This window comes from Hippoglossus hippoglossus, chromosome 3 (assembly GCF_009819705.1).
Source record: "Hippoglossus hippoglossus isolate fHipHip1 chromosome 3, fHipHip1.pri, whole genome shotgun sequence".
NCBI classification, from domain to species: domain Eukaryota; kingdom Metazoa; phylum Chordata; class Actinopteri; order Pleuronectiformes; family Pleuronectidae; genus Hippoglossus; species Hippoglossus hippoglossus.
The window spans coordinates 4022908-4045885 of record NC_047153.1 but is presented as its reverse complement, the minus strand read 5'-3'; the positions used below and the strand labels follow the sequence as shown (position 1 = coordinate 4045885).

General features: G+C 44.0%; 1 protein-coding gene across 2 annotated transcripts in view; it reads left to right on the top strand.

Moving 5' to 3' along the window:
• The window catches only part of lrp4 (low density lipoprotein receptor-related protein 4), a 103520-nt gene that overhangs the window by 28587 nt on the left and 51955 nt on the right, over positions 1-22978 (top strand). For both annotated transcript variants that reach the window (XM_034578060.1, XM_034578050.1), the window contains exon 2: positions 20467-20613. In XM_034578060.1, the coding sequence (XP_034433951.1) occupies positions 20467-20613 (147 nt within the window). The remainder of the gene's footprint in view (positions 1-20466; positions 20614-22978) is intronic.

The following is a 22978-nucleotide window of genomic DNA, read 5'->3' as shown; positions in this document are numbered from 1 at the left end:
AACAGATGGAGAACAAGAAAAGTACGATGGCGCAGCTCCGCTCTGATTCGTCTTTAATCAAAGTGTAGAATCTTTCATCAGCAGCGTTGTGTTTCTCTGTTGCTGCCAGAGTTCCTCCTCCACACTCCTCCTTTACAAAGCACAGTGGTTTGTCACTCTTTCTGCACTTATCCTCTTGTTTTTTTTACCTTTCGCTTTATCTCTAAAGTGGGTTGCGTCTTGTGGCTTGTGAAGGTAAAGATCTTCAGGCGCCGCAGAACGAGGTTAAAGTACGATTGAAAGACGAGTGGCAGCTAGTCGGCGGAGGAAGGAGAGGAAAGTTTAGAGAAAACTGAGAATAGTAAATTATCTGTGCAAACTTTGATTCCTCTGCATGAACGAGGCTCGGGTTCCCTGCTGTATTTTATATTGAACACTGTCTGGCCTTTACAATTCGTCACAGATCTCTTGTGTTGCCGTCATTAATAATTTCTTCACTTCAGTGATGCTGACTTGATTGATTCACAAAGGTTTTTCTGTGAGGACAAATACATATTTCCCTTTAGCTGTGAAATTCTGTAAAACCCCCCCCAAAAAAAGAAACAAGTATGAGACAGAATGGAAACACATGGTTTCCGCTTTGCTGGTTTGATATTGTTTTCATTCTGATCTTGATTCTACTCATCAAATCCAGTTTCCATCATCCTGGTAAAAGTGAAATAAACTCTCTCACTGTGCAGTTTATATAGTTCCTGTTCTGCTGAATCTTGCCCCGTGCTCTTCATCAGCAGATGTATGAGTATTTTTATGGGTGTTTTGATTTGATAACTGGTGAAGATCATGTTTTTGTTGGGTATTGAATTCTGAGTTCAAAAAGTACATCGGCAGTCGTTATTATGAAAACAAAAAGTTGACCTATAGAGTTAATAAATTCATCAGATTCCAGTTGATTTATTCCTGATGTTCCACATTTTTAACCTCCCTGTGTTGACAGTCAGTCCAAAACTTTTCCTCTAATATTTTCTTAATATTTGGAACTGACTTCTGAACTGTTTCCCAACGTGCAACAATAAATGTCAAGGAAAAATAGTGCAGAAACTTTTTTTTATTTCCATCCCTGATCCCAATATTTAGCAACCTACTCTATGTAATTATTTTGTTCCACAAACACTGAATCATCCAACAGGAACCGAGTTACTACACTTTTATTTATCAAATGTCATGCCCTGTTCACCTGGCTGATGGCAACAAGGGAGCATTGTGTGTGTTTGGCTCAGTGTGTGAGCTCTCAGTTGTCGACCAGCAGCCTGCGGGCATCCGAGCCGACAGGCAGGCCCAAGCAGGCCCAGCGCTAAGATCAGACCTCAGGCTGCAGCTCCTCTATCTTCTCCCCAGTCTGGGCTGCACATATAGTGTGTGTGTGTGCCTAAAATGTGTTTGTGTGTGTGTGTGTGTGTGTGTCAGAGTGGCCCAGACGGGTCCGTTCTTTTAATCACGGCTGGCTGGAAACAAACAGGATTGATTTTTAACATCACACTCAGCGGGGGAAGAGCCGTCACTCAGCTTCATGAGACGACGGCAGAGCAAGAAAAGAGGAAGCAGGGGGGGAGCGAGGACATGGAAAAAATAAGAAAAGGAAGTCAGGGATCGGAGGCATAAATAAAGATTGGGATGTTGGACAGCATGATGGAGGTGCGGAGAGGATCCAGCAGAACAGATAATTGAGGTGTGTGTGTGTGTGTGTGTGTGTGTGTGTGTGTGTGTGTGTGTGTGTGTGTGTGTGTGTGTGTGTGTGTGTGTGTGTGTGTGTGTGTGTGTGTGTGTGTGTGTGTGTGTGTGTGTGTGTGTGTGTGTGTGTCGGGAGAGCGATTTATTCCGCGCTAACAGTAAAATATTGTACTGCCATTCCATTTGTCCGAAGGCAGACGGCCTCTCGGGCGCCGTTTTGTAATGGTCGAGCCCGGAGCAAATTTATCTGAATGAAAGATACCCTGACTGCGAGTCGAACATGTCATACTTACCATGTTGATGTATTGTCAACAATAATATGCTGAAGAATGACCTTCATCCTCCCTCCAGTATGGAAATGGAGAAAGTGATTTCGCAGCTGATGGGGAAATATTTTGTTTTGAAACAAGGGAAAAGTCTGAACTCAGCCAGGACTTTTTTTCTTTCACTTTCATATTTCACAATTTGTCTTGTTGAGTCATTGGGGCCCAACTCATCAGACTTTGGTCACATGCAAAAATGTTGTTAATGTCATTGTTAAATACTGTGTGTTGGCCAATATATATAAAATTGAGACAATTCAGAAACTGTGTCTTTGGCACATGTACAGTAGTTTTGTTAGAGAGCACTGATTAGTTATAAACTACAACATATTTATTTGCATATAATGTTCAATATTCCTAATAGCCAAATTTAAGGCAACTTTTACAATAAGAGACTGAACTATTTATTTGTTTGCCAATGAAAACCATCTGATATTATCCTTTTATAGATATATTGGTATTAACATTTATGTTTGCTGATATTACAACTTACAGACACTTTGCATTTTTGTTTATCGTTTTTCAAATACTATATATTTGCTTGCGTTTGTGTTTTCTTTTTATTTATAGTTATTTATAATAAAGTTAACGTGTGACACCTCTGAAATAACACGAACTGAACAATAACATGCATATTGTCCATTTTCCTTGAAGGACATAATAAAGTTAAAGCAAGCGTGACTTAAGTTCATTGTAACCCGGGTTATATCGTCACTCATTTGTATTGGTTATAATAGCAAAACATAAAGGACAAGGAACATGAGCAGCTTGACATAATCATGTATCTCTTCTCCAAATGAATTGCAAACTGTGTTTGTTTGTGATGCTGCTTGTTTTTCTTGCCCCACTGGACCTATTTTCGATTTATCATCATGCTCTCAGATCTCAGCCGTCCCCTCATATATTCTTACAGATGGAATTAATGGGTAAAAACTATGAAACACCTTCTTTTTCCGTGCTTTTCCACTTTTTTGTTCTCTCCTCCTTCTGCTTCATTATTGTGCCGGTTCAAGTGATGGCTTGATCTGCTGAAGCTACTGTCACAAGTGGCCACAGGCAGGGGGGGGGGGGGGGGTTGAACGGGGTGAGGGTGGGGGTGAAGGTTGGCGGCGTCAAGATTGATGTCTTCATATTCCAAAATGCCACGGGCCAAATTAACATTTATTGAGTTACATCCTGAATTTTTTTCTTTTATGAGGGTCTTGAACAGGGATCCAGTCACATCATGCCAGGCAGCTATTAAACCACAGACAATGGCTTGGGACACCACACACACACACACACACACACACACACACACACACACACACACACACACACACACACACACACACGCTTTTGATTGTTTTATCTCTTATTGATGCTCAAGGTGTGGGAGCTTAACTCTCAGAACAGGATTACGCTGTGATTCGATGATTGCAGCATCTACAAATGAAACTTTGATGAGCGGCGCCGTTCCGCCTCCTTTGCGGCCGTCGATGATCCATTAACAGTTGTCATAACACGGAGAGCGAGATTATTCTGCAGCCAGAGGGGACACATAACTGCACCTTCGGTTCTTACGTGATCCGAAGGCTGTGGTGTTTACCGCAGCGCAGACTGACGGAGCAAATATTTGTACTGTCTATTTAACGGGGGGGGGGGGGGGGGGGGTTATTAGGGCAGCGCAGTGGGGCTGCTGTCATTCTGCTCGTAGACGTGTGGAAAAAAGCTTCCTGTCATGTTTAACTTGAATCCCGAGCCGCTGTGGAGTGGAGAACTCGAGCAGCGAGATTCAAGCGACTGCCTTGTTTCACGGCTACATTAACTAAAACCTAAAACGCCTCTGCACATTCTTCAGTACGTGTTTTTGGGTATTTGCATTAACATATTGCGTTTTCCCTGCTGAACTTTCAAGTCCACACGCAGCAAAATGTAGTCTGCCAGTTTTTATAATTTGACATCCCAAGTTCGCAGATAATGGATTATGTGCACCATAGCAACAAAACCAGTTAGAGACAGCCTATAATTAGCCTAAGTGAAAGTGTACCTCTCCATCCCACACACACACACACACACACACACACACACACACACACACACACACACACACACACACACACACACACACACACACACTGCAGCACATTGAAAAAGTGTATTTAGTGGGAGTTATGCTTTCCCTCTTCAAACGAGTTACAGAGCTGCAGATTTACAGAGCAGTCATCTGTAATCCAAACACAGCGGAGATAAAAGCCCGTCATTAAATAAGACACGAGGTTGCCCCTTTTGTCACCTCGTCGTCAAACACCAGTAATCAGACGTTCCGTAAATCTGTAGACGTCTTTTCTCAGGGTTTTAAGTACAAAGGGGGAATGAATGAATCAAGGAGCTGGTGAGTAATTATATCTCGTCCAACGCTGCCTTCTGGAAATTATGTTTTTCATACAAACTAAACCGCAACAGCAAGTACGATATAGTATGAAATGAAATTGTGTCCAGATGATGTTTTCTGGTAAAGTAACGAGGTTATGTTCTATCAGTAAAATGAGCTATTTGCTTTGTATTCAGTACAAAATCCACATGTAATGAGAACAGTATAATTACGCTTTCTAATGACTGGCTGTACGTGGTTAAGGTTACAAAAATGTTGTGGTCTGGATTAATACGGGAACATTTCACAGGGACACCAATGATTAGTTACATTCAACCAAAGTCCCCCCCCCCCACCACCCTTAAAGCTTCAACTGCTGTTGTTGCGTGAATATAACCACAGACGTGAATCCGAATGCATGTGGCGCTCGATTCACTAATTCAAAATCTGATGCTGCCAGTGATTACAAGTCCACATTGCTGTCATATCTTGGTTATATAGAAATATTATTTCTAAGAGACAGGGTTTCAACATTGAACTATCTTGAATATGGTCCTACTGCTGAAATCCAAAATCAGTGCTCCCCTAAATATTGGAGTATTGTTTTTATTCTCCGGTTCAGTGTGAATAAAACCTAAGGTCTAAAATGTTATGCCCAAGGAAGAAGATAAATAAGAGATTCCCTCCGAGTACTTTCTTAAAAATAGCCCATGTTGAGCTGTGAGCTGTATCTTTACCCTCTGTGCAGTCTGCAGTGTGGTCCTCTGAATTCAGAATGAGTACTTCATGAACTGATTGACCTGAGGAGTTGCTCTTACTCTCTTCGTCAGACCTCCTGGTAGCTATTCGAGACCCTGACATCTGTCTAGTTTACTCAAATGATCAATCAGCCGGACAAGGTTCTGACTCTGCATTTGCCTCTAATTTCCGACAGCACAGCGGATCTCCGGCTCTCCCCTCTCTTTGCCTTTTCTGTCGTCTCCTTCCTCAAACAAACAATTGGTTTCTATTGATTTCCTGCGCATCATTCCCCGATGACTCATCCGCTCGCTCTGGGAGTCTGGCTCGGTGAGCAAACACTTTCTTCAGGTTTCCTGCTTCCTACTTTGGGTGATGCTCGTCAAGGTGAAAGGTCCCGTCTGGGCCCTCGAGGCTCCGCACACTCGCTCATGATAGTAGGTGGGAAAGATTTATAGCGTATTCTTTCTTTAAGAGGAACAACGACGTCTTTAGTGAGGCCGAGGCTGGCAAGAGGTGTGCTGTGGCGCCCCCGAGGAGCGTTTGGCCTTCCTCGACTGTTTTTTTTTTTTTTTTTTTAAAGCATTTGACAGGTGAAATAGTGTGGGAACTGCAGGGAGTGTTGCTTTAAAATGCTTTTTGTTGCGCTTGTCGGAGATGTGGAGGTGCCTGGTGAATGCTCAATAGCTCTGTAGGAGCCACTGGTGAATGGCTGAGTGCTGGGGGGGGGGGGGGAAATGGCTTCCCGCTAGAGCTGTGCAGATTGTTGCTGAGGCTCCTTCTAAGGGGGAAACTGTCCACATGTCTTTTCCCCCTACTGCTGACTCCCACAGAGAAGTGCAGGAACAGGGTTATTTTTTTTTTTTTTGTTATTGATTGATCAGACTGACGTGTACTCAGCCTGAACTAGTTGGACAGTCGCCATACGAACTGATGAGCCACATGTTCCGCTCAAGTCCGGCTCGCTCTCTCCAACATCCTGGGGAAAGACATGCTATGGAGTTCATGGTAATGGCACAAAGCTGCCTCGCTGTCCACGCTCATTTTCACTGCTGTGCTCTGGTAAATCAAAGTCAGTTGTAATTTTGTTCGCAACAAATATGCTGTTAATCAGACCAATAATTGCTTTGTTCACTCGCCCTCTTGAGTTTGCTCCAGGCCCTTCAGGCAGTAAAGATCCAGCAGGGTCTTTTCAAAGATGGAAAGATGGTTGGGCTACGACGTGGTGATGGAGGGTGAGTCACCCACGTTTTGATGATTGGGGCAATGGGGGGGTCAAACGGGGTCCTGAGAACCCAGAAAACGTGGGCGCTTCATGCTCCCCTTCGCCTTGATTCAGACTGTTTGTCTTTATGTCACCAAAGAGGAAGATGAGAAGGAGGCAAAGTGAGATGGATTGGAAACGAGGCACAGCGATGTGATGAGGGCTCATGTTGAAGGAAATGCTGATGGACGATACTGGGCAGATAAAGGAATGTGGGTTTTGCAGGAATAGCTTGTGGTTGCTTTTAGAGATGCAGAAAGTAAGGCAGAGAGTGAAGGAGAGAGGGATTGTTCAGAGCCAGCGCCTGGCGAGGGCCATTGTTCATCCTTCCCTTTTGAGCTTAAGGAGACAGGAGAGTTTCACACGCCACTCGCAGGCATCCTGCTGGGCAGCCCCGGAAGGGGGCTATTGCAGCCGGCAAAGAAGGCCTTGCCATAGGGATAAATTACTCTGAATGGAGGGGTCTGTGTTTGCCGTTTTCTCCTCTTTTTCTAAAAGGAGCCAGAAAGGGAAAGAATTCAACCCCAACCACAGGTTGTCCGCTTCGCTTCTGGAACGGCTCTGCCTTCCAAGTCACCAATTTAACATCTTTCTACCCCCACCGCCCGCCCGACGCTCCACTCCCACCTCCTCTGGAATGCTCCGGGGTTTTGTTGTCCTGCCGGGACCTGTGTGTGTGTGTGTGTGTGTGTGTGTGTGTGTGTGTGTGTGTGTGTGTGTGTGTGTGTGTGTGTGTGTGTGTGTGTGTGTGTGTGTGTGTGTGTGTGTGTGTGTGTGTGTGTGTGTGTGTGTGTGTGTGTGTGTGTGTGTGTGTGTGTGTCTTTTGAGGTTTCATAACGTAAATGTGTGAATATATTCTTGTTGAGGAAAAGGATAAAACATTTTAATTGCTTTCAAAAAGTTAATTCAGAAGAAATATATTAGTGTATGTTTTGGCATTTAGTTTTATTAGATAGGGACAGTGCAGTGAATGGAGTAAAGGGTCTGGCTGTCGGGGAGTTGAGCTGGGGACCCACTGCGTTGGGCATTCGTCTGGTATGCAACAAAACTGCTCGATTAAAATACCAATAATCACTCTTTATTTGTTCGTTCCAGTTTATATTTATTTATTAATTGGTGTCAAACCCAGTACATTCTAACATTGTCGATATATCGTCGGATAATTCAAAAAACAAAGCTGCACCTAGAAGGTTTTAAAACAAGTATCGCTGTCAGAATTCACTTTCTCAACCCACTGTCAGTCTGGCTCTACACTTGTGTTTCAGATTAGATCCAGACTTTCCACATTATCAGATGTTTTTGATGTTTCTGATAATTAGGAGGACTTAAAAATCTTACTGCCAGACATCGTGTGCACATTTGCACAGGCATGAGTGTGTCTCTACGTGTGTGTGTGTGTGTGTGTGTGTGTGTGTGTGTGCGATTGTTTGAGCCCTCCCCATAGTTAGCAGCTCTGTTTAATGGCTGGCTGTCGGACTGATGTAGAAAACAGAGAGGTCAATTTTACTGAGACTGGCAAACACTCACTCGCAGATTTAGAATTTACAAGCCCGGTCTTTTGCCCCAAATCCCAAATGTTAACATCATAGAGCGTCTGGTGCCAACATGGAGGAGGTTAGGGCTGCGGAGTGGAGCCCTTCATGCTGTGTCAGTTAATAACTGGATATTACAGAGCTGGACCTCAGTGCCTGCTCTCCTCATCCAGTCAAAGCCCATAAAGTAAGTTACAGCCTGCCCGCATGGAATAATCTCCTCTTATTACACTTATCCCTTCACTGTGAGTTCACATTCACAGACATCGACCAAATGGAGCTGCTAATACTGATCTGGCATCTCCGCGCTGCCGTGAGGTCTGCCCAGGACCACTCTGCTAGTTCACGTTCACAATTTGACTGGCCTGGCAAATGTGCAGAATGTGATTCACTCTGGTGTTAAGGTGCAATGGCAAACTTTAAATGAAGATACTATTACAATGAGATTTGTATACGCAGTTTTAATAAAATTTGCAGCAGCGGTAGCGTAGTGGTGGAGAAGGTGTCCTGGTGCTCCGGCTTCCTCCCACATTGTAAAGACGTGCAAGACATTGGGGTTTGGTTAATTGGAGACTTTTAATTGACCTTGGGTGTGATTGGTTGTTTCTGTCTGAACTTTTAACCAGGAAACTCCATTGTTATCTAAATATTTCAGTTTTCTTTTCATGTACAGTTATTTATGATAATCAATTCATGGTTTATTGCTAAAGTAACAAGCCTCAATGACATCTCTTTTACATAAGGGTTTGATAAAGGCATTTTAAATGGCAGCTTCTTAAACTCTTAAAGATGAGCCTCATCCTGCTGTTGGAGAGGAAATCAGGTGGATTTGAGTCTGACGGCGTGCAGCCGCTGAGCAGGTGATCGATAAATCCCGCTGAGAGGTGCAGATCTCAAGTGGTTCTGTTGCAGGCTGGAAGTTCTGGTGCAGACAGGCGGCTCATGTTGACTCCAGTGGACTGGACATGATCCAGACACTAGTCACACACACACATACACACATACACACATAGAGCAAAAATTGAAAACTAAACCAGCAGTCCATGTGTGCTGCATAAAGGTCCTGCTGGAAATAGTAAAATGATTCCACACACTGAGTTTTCAAACTTCATCGGGCAGCCAGTTCACCCTCCCTGCACCTCCTTTTTTATTTAATTTATCCTGTGTTTTTATTCTACCTGGACACTGGTTCAAGCACAGCGATGTTAACATTCATGTCGGTTCAGCTAATTTAATTTGAGCAGAGTGAGGTCCACGGCTTTTTACAACCCAGAAACATGGATTTGATTTGCCTCCACAGAACAATAGATGTGAGGGAGGTCTCCAAGTTTAGGTTTGTTGGACATCTCTTCGCATCCCAAAGCGTAGATTAGGATTCTGTTACGTTTCCTGCTTTTTGAAGCCCAGTTTAGGAGTTGTGATGTTTGAGCCATGACCACTTCACTCATGGGTGTCGCTGTGAGGGCCAGATGCTAATGTACGGATTCTGTTTCCATTGCCTGATTTTATTTGGCTCACAGAAAAACCTTGAATAATTGTAACTGATCAGGAGCTGACGGAACAAGGCTGTCCTGGGGATTAGAAACCACCACATTTTAAAGAATTCATCCAAATAACTTGTCAACACATTTTCTCAATTGATTCCATGATAAATTAACTCAACATCCTCTGGGAACGTCCTCTATAAAACCACAGATTCAGTAAAATGGATCTGTGAGAATTGATAGTATCCAGAATTACCCAGTTGAATATTCAACCCTGTCTGGAAAATCAACTATTCCCAGGGAGGAGCACTGAGCTCCGGGCTTCAGCTGAAGCTCTGACCCATGTGCCCCTGATAGAGGCCCCGGTCGGGGATGGTGGTGAGTGAGTGAGTGGGTATGTGTGTGTGTGTGTGTGTGTGTGTGTGGGGAGGTGGTGGGTGGGGGAGGTCAGATGGCCAAAGAGACAATCTGTGGATTAGAGTGAGCTTGGACACCAAGTGCTCACTCAGCACATTACCCAGCAAGTCTAGTGTTCACAGCCAGAGGCAGAGCTCAGAGATCTGCTGTGTACACACTGCCAGGTCCGACACACACACACACACACACACACACACACACACACACACACACACACACACACACACACACACACACTGGAACAATCTTTTTCATAATAAAGCCAATACATGCACTGAAAGTCTCAGTAAATCTGCAGTGACGATCTTCGGACTGTAGATGGAAAAGAGTCCATGTTGAGGTTTTCACAGCCGTACAGGAGTCTCGCCTAAATAAACTACTAATAGTGTATTATGATTAAAACTCGGACTGACACATTGATAGGTTCTAATAATCTGCCATGGACACGTTTTGACATTTTGTTTAGTCTGAAGATATATTTGAGGTTCGATTCCCACCTCAAGTTAGACAGCATCCTCACTGTGGCAGTCAAACCGCTTCTTCGGCAGCCGGTGAACAAATAGGACCCGACTCTCACTTGCTCGCTCTGTTTGCCCTCCTCACCCCTCTCGCCTCGTTCACACTCCAGAAAACCCCACTAACATCTGGCTTTTGTCTGCTCTGTGAAAGTGCGCAACCGTCTTTCATGCTTTTTTTCCGTGCTGTCTGGCCTTTTGCGCAATCTGCTAGCTACAGGATGGTGTCGCTATGCTAACCAATGACTGTATACAAAGATGGACGACACATTGCCATGTCCTCCCAATGTACAAGAATAAGGCCAAAATATAAGGGATATAGACTGATGACATCATTTAGAGCCAAAGTTTGCACCGTAGTGATTGAGAAGTGGAGTCGTGGTGTCACGGTCCTGCCGATATATAATATCCAAAACATTTTTTTAATTTCTACTAACATTTAGAGCCTCAACCATCTCATGTGGAGGCTCATTCATTGACAGGAGCAGCAAACCACTGACAAGATGCAGCAGATCACTTTCATCAGGGAAATGTGAAAGGAGTTAGTCGCCGTTTTCAGTGGTTTTAACCTTCGTCCGTTAACGTGTACGTGTGAATTTTTCGTGTAAAAAAAAAAGTGCTTTTCTGACTCCATGCAGAACACTTCACTTTCTCACCCACACTTCACAGAAACAGCACAGGAGTCCTCCCACACACCATCCCTTCATCTGCCTCGCACTCACTCTACCAATCCGCCCCGGCGTACACGGCGTCCATCCGTTACAAACGGCTTCAAACGGCGTTCCACATCTTCAGTGTCTGAGTCCCGTTCAACACGCGTGTCCTTTTCCTGGAAAAACCGGTCATCCAGTTTCCCCCATTAGCTCATTAAATCCTACAAAACTTGCGTCCAATTCGCAGAACAGAGCAAATGGAAGTGGTTGGGGATGGATCTTTTTTTTTTTAATGTGTTTTCCCTTTGATCAGAGTGCAGAGCCCTTCACTCATTCACATACTGTATACTGACACACACACTGAGTCCCAAAGCCACATAAGTACAGTGCGTGGAGACCGGAGTCATCACAAAAGGCTGACAGCAGTGGAAAATGAAACCTAGTAGGACACACTCACCCCTCTCCCTCCTTAACCCCTTCGTGGCCCTGTGACCAGACAGACCACACAGCACAACACACACACAGGATCCCTGACTTCATCTGCTTTAGATGTTTGAAAACATTAAAAAAATTATACTAAAAAGAAAGGAAATGTTACCTCTCCTAATCCAGTTTCATTATTCCGCAAATTGTTCCACTAAGCCACCATCAGGTTTGATTTAATTCTGCTGGATCAAGTGATTTACACTTTGGCTGTTGTGATTTAGGATTTTCATTACTGGACAACAATTATTGCTTTTTTTTTTTATAGCTTTATTGTTAATTTAAAACGAATAAAGCTGCAGTGGGAATCGGTTGATCCGCTCGTTTTCTGGAACTTTTCCTGTCAAACCCTGAAAATGTCCACAGCGAGCGAGTGGACATATCGATTGAGATGTCCAACACGCTATGGACCGAAAACTGGAAGAATACAAATATCTACTGTATATATTCCAGAAAATATGAAAATCTCCTGCTGTCATCTTCAAATGTGAAAGGCAAACACAGGAAAAAGTTCACGCCTGAAATCAGCTTCAATCTGACGCAGCACATAGCGATACACAATTATACAACAACACAAACAATAGAAAGATTATGATGAAGCCACCACCCTAAACTGATGAAATCCTTACAAAAATGTGTATTGTTGCTTTCACTACAAGATGAGTTACATGGAAATAGATTTAAACAGGTGAACACATTTTATTCAGGCAGCAGCTTTGCATTGTGGGGGGTTTGTTAGGTGTTGATGGAGGTTTTCGCTCCACTGGCTCCGTCATAATTTTATTTCATTTTCAGATTTTGACACTTTTGTCCTGATTCAACAAGATTAACGAGGATTATGTTGGATTATTTTAATACGATGGCAGATTTTTTTCACACTTTTTTGAGTGTTACATCTTTCACAGTGCAGATATGCCTTTTTTTTTCTTTTTTTTTAAGTCTCGAAACCCTAACACACCCGCTCACCCATCCACCCCCCCGCCCGGTGCCAGCCCACATGCCTGTCCAGCAGCCATCCACTCATCCCTGGCCAAGGCAGTGTTATCTTTGAACTGACTTCAGAGAGACTGCTGGCCGGCCATGGATGATGACACTGTATATGTGTGTGTGTGTGTGTGTGTGTGTGTGTGTGTGTGTGTGTGTGTGTGTGTGTGTGTGTGTGTGTGTGTGTGTGTGTGTGTGTGTGTGTGTGTGTGTGTGTGTGTGTGTGTGTGTGTGTGTGTGTGTGTGTGTGTGTGTGTGTACTGTATACAGCCCCATAGCAGCACTATCCTGTCATTTCCCGCCCTCGTTTGATCTCGGAGGCCTTTATTTTGTTGCCTCAGCAGCAGGACGACGATATATCACTGAGCGTGTAATTATGATGTTTTCGCTTATTTCAAGTGAATAAAGGACAGTATCCTCCCACATGCTTCGGGGTCGCACTTAGTTAATAGGCAAGGACGTGTGTGTGTGTGTCTTGCATGAAGTACGGAGCGTGAGGAACATGCAGCGCTGAAATGACGCCCCTGGTCATGTTAGAGGATCGTCAACACGGTCAAGTATTACAGGCAGGTCAACAACACACACTGGCATAAACACATGTTCAAACACACACACACGATACACACACACACAGACGCACACAAACACACACACACACACATTGCCCTGCTGGGTAATGTTATAAGAAAGTGATTGAGGGCTACACTGTGATAAGAGAGGAGTTTTAATGAAAGTCTGAGATGAGCAGGCGTGAAAAGAACCCTGCTGCTGACCAACTGCTGCACATTTCAGACTGTCCTGTGTGTGTGTGTGTGTGAGTAGTGTGAGTATTGTGTATTGTGTGTGACTTGGCAAACCGGGAGGATGAGCTTGTGTTGACGGGCCTGTCCGGGAAGATTTTTTCGCAGTCCTCTGAAGATTTGGCATCAACTCTGAACTTGCCTGGCACGTTGTTTACATTCTTGGTCGCACAAAACAGATATTTTAAGCGTTTTTTGAGAATTCCCCCTCTGATTGCCCCCCCCCCCCACACTTGCGTCTTCATTTTTTCCCAGCAGGGCTCAACATGTGCTGCTGTGGTTACCAGCTCGCCGCATCAGAGCTGCCTGACCTACGGTGGGCAAATTAGTAGGTGGAGATGAGCCGACGGAGGGAGGGGGGGGAGTTGGGGATTGGCAGGGAGGATGAGCTGTTTGGCATCTTGAAGCCAAGTCAGCTTAACCCAGAGCCAGCATAACCACAGGGAATTCAGTCAGTGTGTTCTTTGAGTGTTGCAGCAGCTCTTAGAGCTTCCATTTCTTATGACGAGGAAAATGTGGGTACAAGAACGGAGCAGGAGCCTTGGAAATGGTCATTCAACCTCCACCGGTCGATATCTCAATGCAACGACGATGATGTAAAGGGTTAAAGGCGAGGAACCTGTTTAGAATCATCTCTGACTCTCTGTGGAGCGTTTCAGCCTCTTTAAACTCATTGTTTTGGTTTTTACGGAACATTTACTGTGTGGTTCGGTCTCACCGCTCTCATCAAGCTAATTTCTAGCAGCAGCAGCTGGGCCGCTTCACTTTACACCGCCTGCCCTGCACCGAACGTTACCCAGCCTGAGAACTGCAGTGACTCGTTTGGGGGGGGGAAAACACATCTTGAGCATTTAGCAGATAAAGTGCCTGAGCTGAAAGCAGAGTGGAAATTGGATGCACATGACGTGAACAGAAACACGATGTGTCTGCTTGATGTATAAAGAGGCTAATGTGTGAAGGTGCTTTCACGTAGTAACCGACCGCAGCTGCTTCGGAGCAGGAAGAAACGCACATCAGTTTTCGCTTTATAGCAAATTTCCACACCTCGTATTGCACAAACTTCAAACTTTCCTACAAGAGTTTAATGGACGTAAAGAAAAGAAACAGCAGCAGCTTTAACTTTTTGAAACATTTTTTTTTATTCGGTTGATACCAGTGAGTAGTTTGAATAATCAGCCCCAGTAAAGAGCGCAGGTTCTAGAGAGTTGTTTGCAGTGCAGTTATGTTTTCTGACCTTTACTCTCTGATAAGCGTTGAAAGAAAATGAAAGTGACTCGATCGGCTGTGTGAGGCTCTTTGTTTCTCCTTGAAATTGAAACAGAAAATATTACGTATTTAAAAATATTACAAAATCTTTCCTTGTCCTCTAATCATCTTGTTTGTCTTACATTTTTTGGGGGGCAGCGTTTTCCCCTCTCAGTATTACAGCATCGTCAAGAAACGACAAACTACTGTTGCATTTCACTCTTCCCGGTGTGAATGGTGAGTGACAGTCAGTTCAGGTGAACAACTTTCCTGTGTACGAGGTCAGTCAGGCGTCTCGTTCCCGTCGGCTGTCTCACGCGGCGCGAGGCGACGGAGGATGAACGCCGTTGTGTGACAGCGAGGTGGGAAACCAGTTGTGTCCATTCTTGTTGTGCAGCACTGTGCCGCTGTCTTGCTGTGCGGCTGGTTTTTGTGACTGTTCGGGCTGAACAGCTCCTGACACGCTGAGACGCAGCTGTCTCTCTGAAGTGACACTTTAACAGCCCCGACACCAGCGGCGAAAAGGATGGCAGGAAGACAGGGGGCGGACAAAAGGTTTGACTCACTCCCTCCGTGCCCCTGTCTTTCTCACCGCATTGTCAGGTGGTTAAATGTTTCCCCCACCGCGATTTCCCGCTTATCACTTTTTTTTTATAGCCGAACACTCGCGCACTGAAAGAAAGACGCAGCCCCGACCCTCCAGGTAGTCTCCGGGGAGGTCCACGCCTAATTAACTGGCAGCCTTTTGACATCATTCAAAGCGTGTGGCCACCCGCTCTCCGGGCTGGGTTGCGATTGTGTGCTTTGGCCCCACTGCTCTCCCTCACCACATCTTCACACTCGTCATTTCACCATTTAACAGCAGCACATTGTCAACTGGTGTTAAATTAGGTTTTGAAATGCCACCTGGTCAGATCTGAGATGCGGTGGTCACTTCCGGGCTCGGTTTGGTCGGCTGCTGTAGGTGGGTCAGGTCTGGGCGTGGTGTGGTGGTGGTGGGGTTTGTGGGATCATCTGTGTTTACCTTCCGGGGGGGGGGGGACCACCTGTCTTGATCCACACCAGTTCTGTTTGGACAGTGTCAGTCTGTAGTAACCAGTAGTGACAGAACTTTGGTGGTCTGTGTTTTCCTTTCCTCTGCTGGAGGTTCCTGTCTGACTCGCAGCTTGTAGGCCTCTGGCAGCGGCAGCAGGTGAAGGGAGACCTTTGTTGTGCGTGTGCAGGTTCAACGTGTCGGCCTGCGTTGCCTGTCCGTTGGATCGTCCGAGCAACTTCCGTCCTTTCTCAGTTGATCAATCATCATATTTGTGGGGTTTGATGCATTTTAACAAACAAACCAGGAGGGTGGTCCGAGATAACGCGTAGCTCCAAGAAGGATATCGCCCAATCTCCCCATGTTAAAGAAAGTAATGAATAACTCCTGAGTGGACAGTTCTTTGTCTGGATCTGAATCAAAATGTATTGGGTTCCATTAAGTTTTGTGGAAATCTATTCAGTAGTTTTTGCGTAATTCTGATGAAAAACAAACCGACTGACCTCTGTTGAGGATTTGAATCAAGCTGCACCAAACTTTTATCAAGACATATGAATGATTCCCTGGGAAACAGGTGAAAATCCTACAATGATCCTACAAAATCCAGTTCGATGCCAAAATCCATTGGGTACTGTCTCCATGACCAAGTTCCATGGAAATCTGTTGAGGAGCTTTTGCTGACAAACAAACAAAGGGACACGCATCAAAGTATTATTTGTTATAACAACTTGTTGCCAATGTTTATCTTTATTATGTTGAACTAAACATTATACGTCTGCCTTAATTGCAGTAAGTATCCGACAACTCTTAACAAGTTCACCGTGTCGAACTGAGCATGTAGATTTAAGATGAACCTGTGTAAGGTCTCAAACATTTCAGCTTTCTTTCTGGAATGCTTTTTATTGTGAAAGTCTTTTAGAAGAAGCCTCATAACACGAAACACATTTAAACCATTTGTGCCTCTGATGCTTGTGTTCCTGTTTTTCACTACTTTAACTTTTCTGGAACTTAAATGATCTTGAGCAGGATCAGCCGACGTGATTCTTCTGTACCTGCTCCACTTAAACATGCTGCTAAACCTGCACCACACAGATCCATCGTCTCTACCGCACCAGCCCAGCATGTGATCTGTTATCTGTGTGATGCATCAGAGGCGGGTCATGCTGGTGCTCTTGAAAGCACAGGGCTGCCATGTGTGGTTGCCTGCTGCCTTGCGTAACAATCTACTGACCTGCCGTAGTAATCTGTTTACTTCTTCAGTTTGTGATCTCAGTATTAAGGAGGTATTAGTCTGCTGGTTCTGTCTCACATTCATAAACCATTTATCTGCTGTGTTGATCTTTCACTCGACTTTATCGCTTTCATCAGTTGGCGTCAGGGTCTGTTTGCTTCTTTGATCCGAGTCTTGAAGAAGTGATTATTGTTGTAAAAGGGTTACGGGACCATGAACTGATGTTTGCATTGTTTTCTTGGCACTTAGTGTTGGCTCGTAAATGAAAAAAAGCAGCATTTTATCTTACAGATCACACAGAGAGACTTTGCAAGTCTGTGCCTGCCCATGTGGGAAAGTATTCACACCAGTTCACATTATGCATGTTGTTTAAATTCATCATTTTAATAGGCTTTTATACACGTTACACACAAAGCTTCAAGAAACACTAAAAGACCATGACCAGTACACTAAAGACCAGTAAGATGGGAGGAAGAAAATTACAGAAAATGAAGGTGAATCATCATAAAAAGCAAAAACAAACAAACATATACATATATTATTAAAATATGATAAATATCCTACCTGTGGATCCATCAGAGTAGAGCCCGGCCAATATAGATTTTTGTGGACAGATGCCAATATGATATTAGGATGTAAAGAATAAATTTGTTGACATATAAAAATATTTAGAAAATGACAAATAGTCATTGAGGCTTCATATTTACAAGTTTACCAACATACTTTATCATAAATAATTACTAACAAATGCGACTAAATATATAGAACTTGAATTAAGAATTGTTTTCTTTTTACGAAACCCAGAAACACCATTACACCAAAAATATCTGCCTGTTGACAAATCATTTGCAGACATAAAATGTCACATGAGCTAAACATATTCCCAGTCCTGGTGCATGTGTGTACGCTGGTTTCCCACTGAACTCTGTAAAGTTTTTTTGGCTCTGGTCGGAGCAAATGGTTCCAGTATGTTCGACAAATGCACGGCCTGTGATGTGGCCTCGTGTTGACATGACTTCTGCTCCAGCTCGCACACTCTAATTTAGCCCCGTGCAAACCCGAATAAAATGCACATCCTGTGTTCAAGGTGCCGTTTAGTGCAGTAGGCCTATACGTTAGCGCTGTTGTGTCATGATTTAGTTTGAGTTGGGGATTCTCAGCGCTGTTTTTGTCCCGTGTGTCTGTCCGAGGGGTCCGAGGGGTCCGGGGACCTCAGGAACTACACACCGAGCAAGGAAATTAGAAAGACATCTTTAAAGACGGGAAGACTTGGATGACACCGTCCTCCGTTTCCCTCCCATCAGTGGAGAGTTTGTGGAAACAAGGGGAGAGGGGAAGAAGTGGGGAAGAGGAGAAAAGAAGCTGAGGGGGGGGAAGTGTGAAAAGGGGATGGTGGAAAGAGAAGAATGAGGAGAAGGAGAGGGAGAGAGGGAAATGAAAAGAAAGAGGCCATTAATTTAGTGCTGTGGGAGGGATCTGAAGGTTACTGAGTGCTCTCTGCCAGGCCCTCCTGGGTTGACTGATGCCTTTGTGAGGAAGCCAGGAACCACACACACACACACACACACACACACACACACACACACACACACACACACACACACACACACACACGCGCACGCCTACTCACACCCATGCACAAATACACACATGCGTATTCCAAGAAACTCTAAGTTTGTTGCGGCAGGCCAGTTTCAGCAAACACACACACACACAGTTACAGACAGACACACGCACACACACACACACACACACACACACACAGATGGTCATTAATACGCTTCAAAGTGAGAGCAAAATGAGAAAACCTTTATTTATTTCCTCTCCTGAACGTGATTTTGCCGTCATGCGTTTGAAGGTGCGGTGACGCCGGGTTTTTCTCTGCTGTGGTGGGAAACCCGTGCAGACCGAGCACATGCATCCTGTGTGTGTGTGTGTGTGTGTGCGTGTGTGGGTTAGTGTGTATTCTGGGATATTGTGTTTGTCTACATGTTCACACAGGCCATATTAAAGGGTTTGTTTTTCTGACTACACCTCATTCATCACCTGATTTATCATTAATAATACCATGGCGATAATAACAAACTTTATTCATACAACACCTGTTAAAACAAAGTTGTCGGGCCTACAAGGTTAAAAATTAAAGTTGAAAGCAACCAAAAGAAAACAATTTAAAACAGACGTATAAGAATAAAATAAAAATGTCTGAAATTATCAAAATATTCAGTGAGTTCAGTGTAAGATAAAAATAAAACTTTGAAAAGTAAAAGATTAAAACGTTTTAAAAAGTTGCGGATGAATTCAGACCGCAAGTCCTGACAGTAACTATATGTTTCAAGGAAACTCCATTGAATAACTTTAATAAATCATTGTTATACTCATAATGATTGATCTCAGTTAGAAGCAGATAGAAAACCTAACACGACCTAAGGCTGTTCAGCTTTACAACGTCTGTGTCTCGTACAATACACACATTTATGTTCCGACAGAGGAGATTCATCCAGGGAAAACCATTCATATAAAGATCGGACATGTGAATCGCTTTCTTTGAATTGCTCAACATGTCAAAGTGAGGAAGTTCACCACAGACTCTGCAGCTTGGCCACAGGCACGATCGTTTCTACATGGTGACACGAAGCGTGGCTACAAGAAGTGGATTAGTTTAGTTTACAGAATCTAAGTTAAGCAGCCTGACATTCAGACTGAACCTCTGCTATATTTCAGTATTAGCTCATTAGGTGTTATACATTTGGCGGAGGTGGTTATTTGTCAAAGCTCTGAGGTCAGATTCTCGCCACAAAATTGTTTCTATTAAAGTTTCGGCCGAGTAAAAATCCCACAAATATATTAAACTAGAATTACGGCCTCGTGGTTGTTTGCCTCTGCCAACCAATCAAATCACAGGAAATAAGGTCACAATCTCCCCCTCGGTCCCTGAGTTATGACTTTGAGTGACGGCCATAATAATGACCACAAAGATCATTATTATTATGTCACGATGATGTCGACCTTTTGGATATAAAATGTAACAGAACTTCCTGGTTTTGTAGGGGGGTGCTCATGAGATACGTCAGAAAGAATGGGCCCCATCTGACGAAAAGTTTATGTGGTGAAGTTTTCTTTATGCTTTAGGTGTAGAAACAACAAACATTGTTCCATTAGATTGATTTACACAGTTTCAATCCTTGTCACATACAGGTTAGCAGGTACTTATCGATGTTTATATTTCCGTGATATTCCTGGTCTTCCTTAAGATGGTTGTTTGATTTCATTTCACTGAGTTCCTGACTTCCTATATTTAAATCACCGGAGTAAATGTGAGACGTGAGCAGCGACGCGGAGAACAGAAACCTGGTTGGCTGTAATCTGCGTCGAGTCGCAGCCGGGTGGCGTAAATCAAATTCATAATCACATCGAAGTGCATTAAACAGATTGGCTGTAGTTTTATGAAACATAAACACAGGGGTCAGCAGGGAGCAGTTAAACAAGGCTGAGTATATTATATCAAAACAAGGCAAGAATCCCGTGGGTAAAATGTTTTAAATGAGGCATATTGTTTTCTTTCCTCTAGTGTGTTTATATAAAGTTTTTTAGAAACTGTGCGGATTCAGTATTTGCTAGTTTGAATTCCGGTTACGAGTTGGTAAACCTGCTCTTGTCTGATTTATCTCTAACCCTCTTTTCCTCTGTGTGTGTCTGTGCAGGTGTTCAGGGCACCGCCGAGTGTTCGTGCGGGAGGAGTCACTTCACGTGCGCGGTCAGTGCGTTCGGGGAGTGCACCTGCATCCCGGCCCAGTGGCAGTGTGACGGAGACAATGACTGCGGCGACCTCAGCGACGAGGACGGATGCAGTGAGTCCACAGTCCTCTTTTATTCTTTTCTTTCAATCCTCCTCCTCTGTCTTTCGTTTCCTCTCTCTCTCTTTCTCTGGACAGAGATTTCTGAAGGAGTATAAGACAAAGCATTTCTCCCAGTTTGTTAAATGACCACACATTTGATCCCTCAAAGTTATGGTAACTTACTTTACTGTGAGGAATATAAACGTCTCAAATATTGAATGATGTATATAGCAAAAGTTATTTACAAATCTGACCTGACATTTCATTTCAGTACAAAAACAGTACCAAGGTAGAATTCCCAACCTTTCAACCTTCACATATGTAAATGTTATTAGATCTTTACACATTTTGTGTTAATTCAAAAATATTAAACTGGAAGATATTGGCTCTACCAGCTCATTGTGATGTGGCTGTAAAGAGCAAATCAGCAGTTGTCCTCTTGAGCAAGGCGCCACTCAACAAAGACGTTGTTTGTACTTGGCAGCTCTCCGGTTGCAAATTTTGACCGCGTGACTTCTGACTTTTGGAGTTTGCTGCTCAGGCTGAGTTTTTCCTGCATAAATAGTCCAGAATAGTAAGAAGAGAAATATAATTGGGCCCATATGGATCCGATCATCGCCCAGTGAAACAGGGAATGGGTCACTGGTCCAGGCGGGGTGAGTGTTTCTGCATCAGAGACGGAGCGAGGCACTCGGCGTGGTGTTCGCCCCGTGCAGGAAAAAAAAAAAATGCTTGAGTGACTTTTGGCACCAGACGGCGTTTTGGCTGGAGGGGGAAGTCTTGGCAGCGGAGCCAGACAGGAGTATTTTTTTCCTGCAGAGCATGTCAGTTTGTCAAGGGGAGGAGATCCTCAGCGCTCCTCTTTTACACTTCTGTGTGGATGTGAAATGTCAGTGTGAGGGTCTTCAGCTTTCTTTTTTCTCTGCCCCGGCTCGTAGATGCAGAGGAGCAGATGCCGTCCTTCAGTTTTGACACTTGCTAGGCCCCTTTGAGACGTGTGTGTGTGTGTGTGTTTGTGTGTGTGTGGATGTTCCTCCTCCATCACTCTTCCTGTGTCACATTAAGCTAGTTAAGGGTCGGCAGAGGGGATGCTAAGTGTTATTGATCTGCGGCCAGTTGAATGTTCAGCGGGTCTGATCGCCGCGCATCGATCTGCGGGGACGTCACTTTTTTTTTTTTTAAAAGAGACACATGGAAGCAGCTGACAGATATCAGAGCATCTAGCTGGACCTTTCCTAATCCATTAGTACTGTCTGATCGATCGTCTGCTCCTGTCGGGGCGCTCGTCCTGTTGGACTCACTCCCGTCAATCACAGAGCTTCATGGTGCAGAGACTCATGTTGCTGTGATGTCATTAAATAATATATATATATATATATAACACTGCCGCATTTATTCCTACACATTTAATGTCCTGTCCTCCCTCATTTAAACTATTTGCTATTTTTTATCGCTGATTTTACTCGAATAAACTCTTTGGTCAAATACGAGAAAACATCTTTGCTGTTGTTGGTTCTTTTGATTTCGAGTGTGTTGCACAACTTTGTTAGTTTCTGGTTAACTGAATAATCAATTTCCTCAGGTGAAGAACTGTGCTGGCATCATGTGTGTTTGCTTTTTGAAATTAAATAACACTGTGTGTGTGTGTGTGTGTGTGTGTGTGTGTGTGTGTGTGTGTGTGTGTGTGTGTGTGTGTGTGTGTGTGTGTGTGTGTGTGTGTGTGTGTGTGTGTGTGTGTGTGTGTGTGTGTTGGCTGAAGGCCCTTTAATCTAATCTCACAGTCGGAGGCATTTGTTTCGCCGAGCAGCGTCGTGACCCACGTGACTCGGCTTCTATTACGTTGATTGAATTCAACCGAGCTGCATCATAAAAACCACGGAGTGAATTTTTATGGTTTTTGGTGAAGATTTCTAAAAGCGGAGCAGAATTGAATCAGCGGCGGCGCAACGTCGATGCAAAGTGAAGAGAGCTCGTTTTACAATTCAGCAGGAACGGAACGGCAGACGTGTGTGAATATAGAGTCACAATGAATGCTCACACACACACACACACACAAACAGAAGAATACGTCTTTTCAGTAGCGAGGAGTCCGTGGCATCCAGACTTAGTTTGAACATTAACTTAATCATTATCATTTACTAGAGAAAGCACAGTTGTCCCGGAGAAATGTGTGTGTGTGTGTTGGATTTCAGGAGAATAGGAGCAAAGGCAAAGAGGCCAGCTGTGTCTATGAAGCCATCCTTGTGAACCTCTGATCTAATTACGTTTTGGGAATCATGTGGAAATGTGTAGTGCAGATGTGGCTGTTTTTGTCAGTGTGTTCTTTGTGGGTATGAGCGAAAAATGTGTGTGTTTGCTGCTTGTGTTTCCCCCAGAT